At 36.1% G+C, this 11,388-nt stretch overlaps 1 protein-coding gene across 1 annotated transcript in view; it reads right to left on the reverse strand.

Annotated features, from left to right (window-relative positions):
• Window positions 1-8,845, reverse strand: part of LOC122810627 (cathepsin 8-like) — a 158,011-nt gene extending 149,166 nt beyond the window's left edge. Inside the window, exons 1-2 of the mRNA XM_044082203.1 lie at window positions 8,703-8,845; window positions 2,599-2,790 (exon numbers count right to left, since the gene is read on the reverse strand). Coding sequence (XP_043938138.1) covers window positions 2,599-2,790; window positions 8,703-8,807 — 297 coding nt within the window. The 5' untranslated portion in view covers window positions 8,808-8,845. The remainder of the gene's footprint in view (window positions 1-2,598; window positions 2,791-8,702) is intronic.
• Window positions 8,846-11,388: the final 2,543 nt, after the last annotated feature.

Consider the following 11,388-nt stretch of genomic DNA (forward strand, 5'->3'; position numbering starts at 1 on the left):
TCTTTTAATCTGTAATCCCTGATCAGTTGTTATTGCAGACTTATCTGACCTAGAAATAGCCCTCAAAAAAGCATTATAAGTACCCATAATGCATTGCACGAAAATTGGACAATTACTGCACAAGTAGTATGCATCTGTTCAAAGTGACTGATAAAATTTTATTTTATCTATTTTAACATTTGCTTGCCAAGATAGTCCGACTGGACAACAAGTGTCCATTTTCAGCGGAGTCCTACAAGTAGTATGCATCTGTTCAAAGTGACTGATAAAATTTTATTTGATCTATTTAACATTTGTTTGCCAAGATAGTCCGACTGGACAACAAGTGTCCATTTTCAGTGGAGTCCTGGGGAGAAAAACTCCATAAGTTTACAGAGAGAAGAAAATTTTACAAAAGAGACATTACGGAGTAATAGCATACAGATTGTAGACTTTACAGCCATTAGTATACAATAAGAGGATATTCCCCCTTTAGGTTGAAAATACAACTGTACAGAATATACAATGAGAGTAGATAAGAACCTGGGAGACCATTGCAAGATGTTTCACAATTGAATAAGACTATATAAATAAGTTTTCAATATATACATTCAAGCAAATATACATGCAAGAGTGTACATACATATATATGCATACACATACATACACATATATACATACATACATATACACTATATATATATATATATATATATATATATATATATATACACTATATATATATATATATATATATATATATATATATATATATATATATATATGTATACATACACACACACACACACACACACACACGCATGCATATATGCACACACACACACACACACACACACACACACAGACATATACACACACACACACACACACAAGGATACACACACACACACACACACACACACACACACACACACTCATATATAGGTTATTGCTCACACATGGATAGGTATAGTTAGATGGTGTTTTTTATGTTGTCCAGGACAGATGGGGTGTAGAAATAGTAAGTGGACGAGGCTTCAGGGGGTCAATTACAGGTGCATAAATGGTTGGTGAAGAGGTATGTTTTAAGTTTGCTTTTGAAGGAGGGTGTGGAGTTTTGTAGTCTGAGATCAGGGGGAGGTTTATCTATATTTGTGCTATTTCATGGGCAAATAGTGATTCCCCATAGTTGTTTTTGCATGTAATGGTTTTGATTAAGGCTTTGTTGGAGGACCAAAGTTGTCTATTTGAATTGTAGAAGTTCAGCATGCCAGTCAGGTCAGGAATTTTCTTGGGATAGTACATAATTAGATGAGATAGGCTGAGTTGATGGTACCTTAATGGGTTTGGAAATTCAAGCCAGTGCAAGGCTTGTAGGGAAAGGCAGTGGTGGGATTGTGATTTGGCATTGGTAGTGAATCTAAGAATTTTGTTGTAACAGATGGAAAGTTTATTAAAGTCAGTTTTGTAAAGATTAGTTAGAATTGGGGATGCATAACGTAGAGTAGATAGGAGGTGGGTCCTGGCTATTGCAATTCAAGATTCATTGATTAGATAACTTTTACAGCGACAAAGGGAACCTAGCTTTTTGTGGACTTTAGAGATAGTTGTTTATATATGCTTTGTGAATTTGAGTTCCTGGTCAAAGGCAACTCCTAGGGGTTTAGCCTCAGTGACAGGGGTGATTTGGGTTTTGCTGATGGAGAGTATAGTAGTGGTTGTATTTTCTTGGAATTTAGTATGAGTTGTGAGTTGTTAGGCCAGTTCTCTATTTCAGAGAAGGCTTCTTGCGCTTTTTGTTGGAGAAGTTGGATGTTGGGTGCAGAGCATATGAGAGTTGTGTCGTCAGTGTATTGGACTATGTCAGCTTTAGAGGTAGCTGAGTGGAGTTGTTTTTTGAAGATATTAAAAAGAAGGGGTCCTAGGATTGATCCTTGCGGCACGCCTAAGGAGGTTGAGAGGGGGGGATAGAGAGTTATGCCATTTGACAGATTGTTGGCAGTTATCTAAATAGCTTCTAAACCAGAGGAAGGTGGGGTTGTTAAGGTTGAGGTCAGAGACAAGGCAGTAGTTTATTATGTGAGACTGTGTCGAATGCCTTGGATAAATCTAGAAAGGTAGCTGAGAGAAATTTACCTATATTCCTGTGGAAGATTATAGTATTGGTGAATTTGAATAGGGCAATGGTGGTGCTGTGGAATGGGCAAAATCCGTGTTGAGTTGAGGAGAGAAGGTTGTTGGTGAGGAGATAGTGATGAATACATCTTTCTAGGATTTTAGAGAGGGGTGAGAGAATTGCAATTGGTCGATAGATGGAAAGGTCTAGGGAGGGGCCACCATTGTGGAGCATAAAAGCGTGGAATGTGAAGTAAAAAATGAGAACAGTTGTTATCTGCAGTGCACGTCACTGTCATAATGAAAGTGAAAAAAATTGCAAACGCAGTGTGTTTTTCCAGTGAGTGATTAAATAAAGGATGCAGATTTCTAATGAAATAATATGCATGAAAGAAAAGAAGGAATGACACCGCCACCTTTGAAGTGAAAATCAGGTTTCTAAAAATGGTTACATGAAATGATAATCTCGCAAAACAGGAGACCCTAGTGAATTTTTATACCCACCGCACTGAAAATCCAGCAAGAACTGCAGATGTTTGGTGTGTTCTGGTTCTTTGCTGCAGTTACACATCCATTTTGTCTCCAGTCAACATGCTGTAGAAGAGGTGACTCATTTTTAGTTTCATTTTTGACAGTATACTGTCCAAATTGCTCCCTCAGGGGCATGCAGCAATGGGATAAACTTTCCTCTGAGGTCTGCAAATAACAGAAAGATTGTTAGCACTTTTTAGTGTCAGTAAATTGTAAAAGGTGATTATCAGCCCCTACCCCCAAAAACAAACAAGAAAACAAATACACACACACACACACACACACACACACACACACACACACACACACACACACACACACACACACACACGTACCATGTGTTTTCAGCTTCTGTAGAACAATAATAAGATGTAAAGTTATAAGACATAACATTAAATAAAACAAAATTCAGATATTGACGACTGTTAGTAGTTGTGCTAACTGTACCATTTATCCCAACTATGCAGATACAGAGTAACCCTTCAACTCAACTCTTACCAAAGCGGTACCACTGTTTTCAAGTGGAAAAATAAGCCACGAGTTAAAAAAAACAGTCTGATAGTTAGGTGCTGTCTGAGATTTGGGTTACCAATAAGCAGCAAAATATGTTACAATTTACTCTTCCTATATGAATTCCAATAGTGAAACAGGAAATACTGAGATCCACCCTGTCAACCCGCATTGTTCTTTTGTACTAAGTGGCTCTTGAATTGGCCTGCTCTAACTATAAATGTCTTTGGAAGTTCCCCCAGTCTCATCTCATCTTCCTGTACTAGTGAGCAATAGAAGGTTAAACTGGAAAGTTTCTCCCCTTAGACTATTAAGCTTGAGTTACCCTCTCGTTTATATCTTTCTGCCTGCTTAAATCACAGTGCACTACCTAGAAAAAAATAACCCCTTTTTTCCATCTTGCTTTTAAAATCTGCAGCATCTGAAGCACGTATACCCTGCACTGGGAAACCTTCTGTATATTTTTTGTATTCTACCATAATTACATACATTCTCTGCTGCATTTACTTTACTAAACACTGGACAAAGTAGAAGATAAACCTTGTGTTGTCAGCATTTTAGAACTAGGTCTCCTAAGCCTGTGTAGTAACTGCCTTATGTTAAAAGGCAATGAACTTATTCTCAGCACTAATAATTTTATCTGCAAAATGTGTAACTACCTAATTAATCTGGAAGCTTCCCCCTCACCAAGAAACTTGTGGTGTGATCTTCATACACCTCTACTAAAATGTCTTACACTGAGGCTGTAAAAAAAAAATTCTTAAGTATCAGCAAAAATCAGGTTACTCATCATACTCATATATACCAACCATAAAAATGTATCTTGAGCAAAAACACTTGAAATCTACCAATCTAAACCACAGCTGCAACAGGAATGTTTTAGTGTTAGATTAATCTATTGTCAGGCACAGTGGCTCATCACTTGTAAGGCTAGACAAGGAGAGTTACAGTTAGCTGACTTCCAGCCACCATGGTTTCTGACATTACAAGGGCCCTAAGCACCTTATCGTCTTGCAAATATGATTATGACATAGTAGTGGTCCATGTTGGAATGCACAACTTGAGAAGTGAATCTCAGACAAACAGAGAGCTATGTCTTTATTTTCCATGCATGTTACAAACACAGGTAAGACATTAGTCCTGAGCAGACTCCTCCTTTCACCTTCAGTGATGTCAAGGAATAAAGAAAAGATAATCAGTCACAGGCCTAAAGTCCCTGAGTTATCAAGGAGACTGGAAGCTCTATCCCTTTGTTCACTGTCCTACAGACCTTTGAGGGGAGATTTGTCTCACTTACAGTGGTGTTAGATCCCCGGGTATCTTGGAACTGCTGTATCTCTGTAAATCCAATGGCTGCACCAGTAGCAGAACCAAGGACCTAACTATTCACCAACAGATGACTAACTCATTGCCTCCCAAATCTCTGAAATAAACTTTTCTTGCATGTTAGGCAGTGGGACTTGCTATTTTCATTTAAACATTACCAAAATGACTGTATGGGTAGTTTACTCTGTGATTGGCAAGTATGGTCCTCTGGGAAAGGAGGAGCAGCCTGAAGGAGGGTAATGGCAAACTATAAATGGTCATATGACTAATCAGCCTCATAATGTCTATATATCTATGAATCAATGAAAGTAAATAAAGGCAGTAATAGATTCCATGCAGCAAATGAAAATCTTGGATAATTTAATGCTGTATTGAAATGCCCACCCTGATTTCTTGGTTTTCTTAGCTGCATAATGTTTTCTATACATCATATAAGAAACAAATTGTGTGTCCTGTCTTGCTAAGATTTTTATCAGGATTAACTACTTAGACCTAGTAATGCAAATTCATCCAATTCAAAACCTAGGAGCAGTTTTGTGTTTTTTTGTGATGTCTTGACAGACTTTAGAGGGTCACAACCAAATACTCCACTTTAGTTCAGACTTTCAGTTTCTCGACTGAAAGTCACAAAATGACTGGTTGTAGAAACTATACTTACATACAATTTTATGTTTCCTCACTTAAAATATGAAGGCACTATCGTGACTCTGAATGTTTCTCAGAGTGACAGAAAGCATATAGAAAATTCTTACTTTTGTTATAAAACCTAACTTTGAGAGCGGAAGAAGCTCGTTTACACTGGAAACCATGAAACTTTGACAACTGCAGAAATGCACCATTAGATATCTTTTTCTCAAAAATCACAAAATAATAAGGTGTTTAAATAACCAGTGGTTAACTTAGTCTGGTGCTTTTCAAAGCCGGATTGCAGACAGTAATTTACATTACAATCCAGAAAAGGCAACAGGAGACTGCAGAGAAAGAGGAGATAAACCAAAAAACTCCTTTCTTCAAGGTCCCTACCACTTCAGTGTACTACAAGCACTTCATTGCCTTCTCAGGACCTGGTCTGCAGAGTACCAGACTGTTGAGAGCAGGGGCTTCCATATGATAGCTACCTGACCTTGGGTTCCATTGAAGGACTGGAGTGCCAGTTTGTGATTGGTTGGCTTTTTGGGGGTATATCTTAGAATTTCATTGGCTGGCTTTTATGGAGAAGGAAAATCTTTCAGACTAACTAACCAGATGTTTGTGCAGTGTGTTGCACTGGAAGGAGCAGTGTAAATATTGCTGAGTAGGCAAAGCAATAGCCTAAGCAACAGTAAGGCAAACTCTTAGACTGTATAAATTTCACTGCCATCTCTGTCTCAGCTTAGTTGCAGTATTATGATAGATTTTATTGTTAAGTCTGAATCCAGTCCATTGCGGATACTTATTCATCAGCTTGGTACTTATTCATTATCCTTATCAATGGGTTTATTTTGTATTGCTTTATTAATCGGTCTGCAGTTTTAGAACTTTTCTGCTGCCTATTCCTTTGCTCATCTGTTGTCAATTTGTGCGTATATTGCTTCATATTTCATTTGTGTTTATTGAATACTGCTTACAACTTGAGCCCCGATTTTAGTACCTACTGTTGCTATCCATTTGCTGTCTTAGTTTTTAGCTGTTGGTCATTTACTGTCTGTTGCTTTTGAACATTGTGCTTATTGCAGTTGCTTACTTGTTAATATTGTAATTTATTTATACTAGTATGTAATCATGGACTATTTTACTATTGTTGCATCTCAGTGTGACTTTTTTGTTTGTTTCCAGCAGTCATGCTAGTTGTCAGTTATTATTATTGGTCAGTTGCTACTCTTGTTGCAAAGTTGGACTTTTTATGCCTTTTCCTTTTTTGGTAGACCTCTAAATTCTAGGCATAATATCATTATAGATGTAGTCCTATTTTGTGTCTCCCCGTTGCTATCCTAATTTCACACAGCACTTTCACTATCTTTATTCATTAACTCGTTAATATAAGCTTGCCATTACATCATCAGATGACCTAATTATAGTTCACTGATGGAAATAAAACCACAGCTAAATCCACTAATGTGATCCAGTCAAGGGGCTACAAATCAAAGTGGAAAAATGATGTGGAAACAGGATATATATTACTGAAATAAAGAGACAATAGGATTTTGGATGCACCCCCTTAAAAAGAACAATGAAAAGCATGGAGAATATATTTATGAAACAGCAGAAAGCATTTTGAGAGCTAAGTCTGCTCAGAAAGGTGACTTTAACAACAGGAATGACTGTGAGCAGGGTTACAGTAAACAGGCAAGAACAAGCTAGAATGTACTGGAGAAAAATCAACAAAGCAAACAAGCTGTTGGGAGCAAATAATTAGGTAGGAAAAAGCCATAGAGTGGGATGTGGCCAAGCAGACTTTCAGACTGTGAGTTGGAGACTGTCTTCCCTATTAGGGATTGATATCATAGTTTAGGTGAAGAGAAATGAATAGTGGAGGGTTAAATGAAAGGCCAACTCTGGTTGAGTTTATAGTTAAGCTTAGAATAGTAGCTGCTGTTAAAAAGGGATACTTAGTAGGGCATATACAGTAATGCATGTTAACATTTAGAATAATTCAAAAGACATTAGAAGAGCCTGGGAAGTAAAAATAGAAAGGCAATATACAAATTAACTATGAGGGGATATTTGTATATCTCCATAGTATGCAATAAAGTGTAATGGCTTAGAATTTCTGCAGAGAAGTGTTTGCATGGGTATTTTTATACCTCAAGAAGACTTCAGAGAATTTTTCCACATATAGACAACAATTGCTGGAGTTGTGATGGGAAAGATACCGGCGCTTGGGAGCATGTTTTGGGAAGTGCAATGAGTTGGTAGATTTAAATATTTCCTAGAAGGTACTTTGTCAGAAATGTGGAAGCAAATTACTTAACTAAGAAAATGATTCTTTTGAGCTGGAATATGTAATTTGAATTATCCAGACATAGTAAAGACTACTGTGTAAAATGCTGTTGGCTGTCAAAAGTAACTACTAGAAAATGTAAATAAGTTAATAAATTGACCATAATAGAATTATTTAATGTTGCAAAAGAATTATAGATGGGATCTTAATAAAGGAACATGATCAACCTAAATAGAAATAAATGGAATTTGCAGGAACAATACATGCAGAATAATGTTTAGCAGTAGTAGTGAATCACAGGGAAGGCAGGACTTGAGCAACCTATCCAATGTTAAATTGAAAATAATTATTAAGAAAAAAGCTATATAAGTATAATGCAGGAAATAAATCATTGTAATTGTTTGTTTTTTGTGTAATAACTGTATGTGTACCCATAGCACTGTGCAATATTTGAAGTTAATAAAAGTGTTAAAAAATATTGGCACCAATACTGAAGAGAGCCATAAGCCAAGTTAGCAATCAAGTTAAATATCCTAATGAATGAGTGCACAGGACCACCACTGATGAAAACAACTGTACCTGTCCGATACTAATAAACTAATATATGAGGACGTGGAAAATAATGTTACCTATATGAAGGTAATGTGCTTTGTAAGATATTTATGTCAACAGCATATTTCCAACGAAACAAGATGAAAGTAGAAGATAAGTGATGATGGAAACAAGTAAGGCATATCAAAATTCTGATATGTATTTTATAGGGGACTTGAGATCCTACAGGAGACAAAAGAAGAATAAGAGTAAAGGGGGGCTGAGTGTGGGAAAGGAAAGCTATACAATTGGGAGGAAATAACATCACAGCACAAACGCAAAGGAAGAACTGTGGAAGCATGGAGTAGGAAGGGAGCAATGATGGATGACATGGATAGAAAAAATGAAGTGAGACAATGACGGCAACTGCTATGGGGAGAGTATAACAGACATACGATGTGCAAATTGTAATCACATGAGGGAAGGAAGGCAAGAAAAAGGAAATGAGAGGAAAATACATGAGAAATGGATGCCTTAGGCTTAATAAGGGATGGAGAAAAGAAGTAAGGCCACGCTATATTTATAGAGAATTGCACATCGTGCCTGCTTCTTTTTGTGCCTGGGTCATGGCCAACAATGTGTCCACAGACCATGCTGCATTCCTAGTAAACAAATGTATAAATACATAAAACAAACATGTACAATATAGTGTGCATCTATCCCCATATTTTTTTCTGTTATTATTTTAATTTATGTGTTTAGAAGTACAGAATTTCTGAATCCTGATTACCATGTCTGAGACGTGATTGGTTGCCATCCAGTAACTTTTCTTTCCTTCATCAGCTTGTTTGTTGTGCTCTTGTATTTTCTTCCAGTTTTCCTTCCAAATTTCCATTCGGAATTGCTCCTCATCATGGCTGCTGTAATTTTTCCATGCCAAAAAAAATAAATGCTACTAAAACTGAAAATAACAATACATAAGTGACTAAATATGGGACAGTAGAACATTTTCAGAGCCAACATTAAAGAAATCTTTCAGTGTCTTTCACCAATGATAATGCTAGCAAATATGTGATGAATATGACAGCTGTTTTAAGTAACAATTGCACAATAAAATTCCAGTTCATTTATCATTAATATTAATTACGAGTGTGGTATTGTACTATAAAGTTAAAGGAAAGGTGGTTTTCATTTTCTTTCATATTAACATTATGCACCATAATTTTATTTAATAGTATAATGGCAAATTTTGCTTTATGAAATAATTTTAAAGTAGTGCATATTACTTTCTTTTTATGCAGTAAACTGCACAGTAAAATGGAATCTCACTCCTGGGTAACTGAACAGGGGCAGTAACTCATTAGCACACAATCATGCTATATAATTAACAATGTAATTCCTGAGTATTATTATTATTATTATTATTATTATTATTATTATTATTATTATTATTATTATTATTATTATTATTATTATTATTATATGTTATAGTGTCAAAAACTAGTTTCCTCAGACAATTTAAAATGCTTTATGTTTCTTGTCCGTCAAAAGAACATGCAGAGTAAATGTCAAAGCACAGGTATTTCAGAATAGTATTTATTATCACAGAATAGAATTATGCTGTTAACAATGTGTATTTTGTTTAATAAAAGTCAAAGCAGAATATCACAGTTTTAGTAAGAAAGTACTGCAATGCTAAATGCTCACAAGACCATGGGATCTTAGGAACTGCAAAGGAAGTAAGTCTGAAGACTGTGTGCAACTTGCCAAATATCACCTTCAGTACATAACCTCAACATCCATGAAGGCAAACATTTCAGGCCAGGGAAGAACTTTTGGGTAAAAATCCAGTCATCAAGATTAGTCTTGAATGAGCAAATGTCTTGCTCTGTTTAACATGTAGGGCAGTTTGTTCCAGAGATGGGGGAAACTGTTAGGTAATGAATCTATTCCTCCACCATGTTTTATTTATATGTTGATGGAGGTATGTGGTTTGGATATTTGTGTAACTGTTCATCCTGCAAAAGTATACAATATCTTTTAGGGTGGGAATTTTAGTGGCATGAAATATCAGGAATAGATATATATGCAGGAGTCTATAGCAAACAGAAAATAGGGGTGTGACATCTTATGTGTCTTGGCAGTTAAGGGAATTTAAGCTAATAATCATCTTCATAAGAAATCTTTGGGGCCTTTCTAACAAAATATGTTTGTCTAGGTACATACCAAAGAGGGCACTGTATGCAATAATTAGTCTAAGTTTTTTACAGTAGCAGCATGGGGTACAGTGTTGAAGGCTTTGGCCAGATCCAGATAAGGTGAGTGGATTGAATGGTTAGTGCTAATTAACTCAGTAACTTTCTTAAAGACATTAAAGAGATTCAGTAGACATGATCTACCCTTGACAAAATAAAACTGTTGCAGGTTCAGTTGTATGAGATTTTTAATATTAGAATTTATAAAGTCAGAAGTGATATATTCCATATGTTTTGCACATTAGGTAGTTAGGCTGATAGACATGTAGTTCTTGGAGGCTGTGGTAGGAACCCTTTAGTGTAGTGGCATCACTATAGCTGCTTTCCAGATCTCAATGTCTTAAGCTTCAGTAAAACAAGAGTAGGAGGGGTTCAATGAAGGCATGTCTGTTTTCATTAATTAGGTATTTGTTTAAACTGTCTGGGTCTAAAGAAGTGGTGGGTTTAATTTTAGTGAGTACAGTTAGGACATGTTCCAAGGAATTAAGTTGAACTCAGGGATATGGGAAATTTTAAAACTATTTTTTACAGTGAAATGCAATATAAAATGCCATGCAGTCCAGCTGCCCTCCATCGGACATGTCAGAGCAGAGCTTGTCACATCACACTTATTTTATTTAATAAAACAGTGTCAAATATTGCTTTCTTGGATTATTTTAAAACTGCGTGCTCTTCTTCTCCATTGCTATGTGCAATGCAAAAATTTACAATTTCAGATGGGCCCACTCAGTCATGTCAGAATAGGCAGCAAACTGGTATCACCGGATAGCACTATGTTCCTTACAATCTGTTGTGCTAGGCAATGCTATTGTCACTTACTGCACAAAGTATGATAGATAAATATTACAGCCTGGATTTGCATTAACACAGTATGTTTAATACAGTGACAGCATATTGTTTTAATGTATATCACTACACAGTCATGCTATGTTTTTTACCTTTATGTACCTTTCTAGCTCAACAGTTCAATGACATCATTTTCTCTTATACCATAAAATATAGCGCAAGATCACATTTCCAGCTGTTTCCCATTGGGTATGTCAAAATTGTTTTTCTTTTTTTTCAAATCACAGTAATGCTATGTTACTAGCAATGAGCCTATTCCATCTTTTTGTTTGTTAATTCAATAGTATGCGGTCAAATATTATATTCTGCAGACATTTAAAAATGCTGAGTATTGCTTTTTAATGATACCATGCAGAGCAAAATGGTAACATTCTG

The sequence above is a fragment of the Protopterus annectens genome, chromosome 9.part0 (genome assembly GCF_019279795.1).
Source record: "Protopterus annectens isolate FY-2018-M chromosome 9.part0, PAN1.0, whole genome shotgun sequence".
NCBI classification, from domain to species: Eukaryota; Metazoa; Chordata; order Ceratodontiformes; family Protopteridae; genus Protopterus; species Protopterus annectens.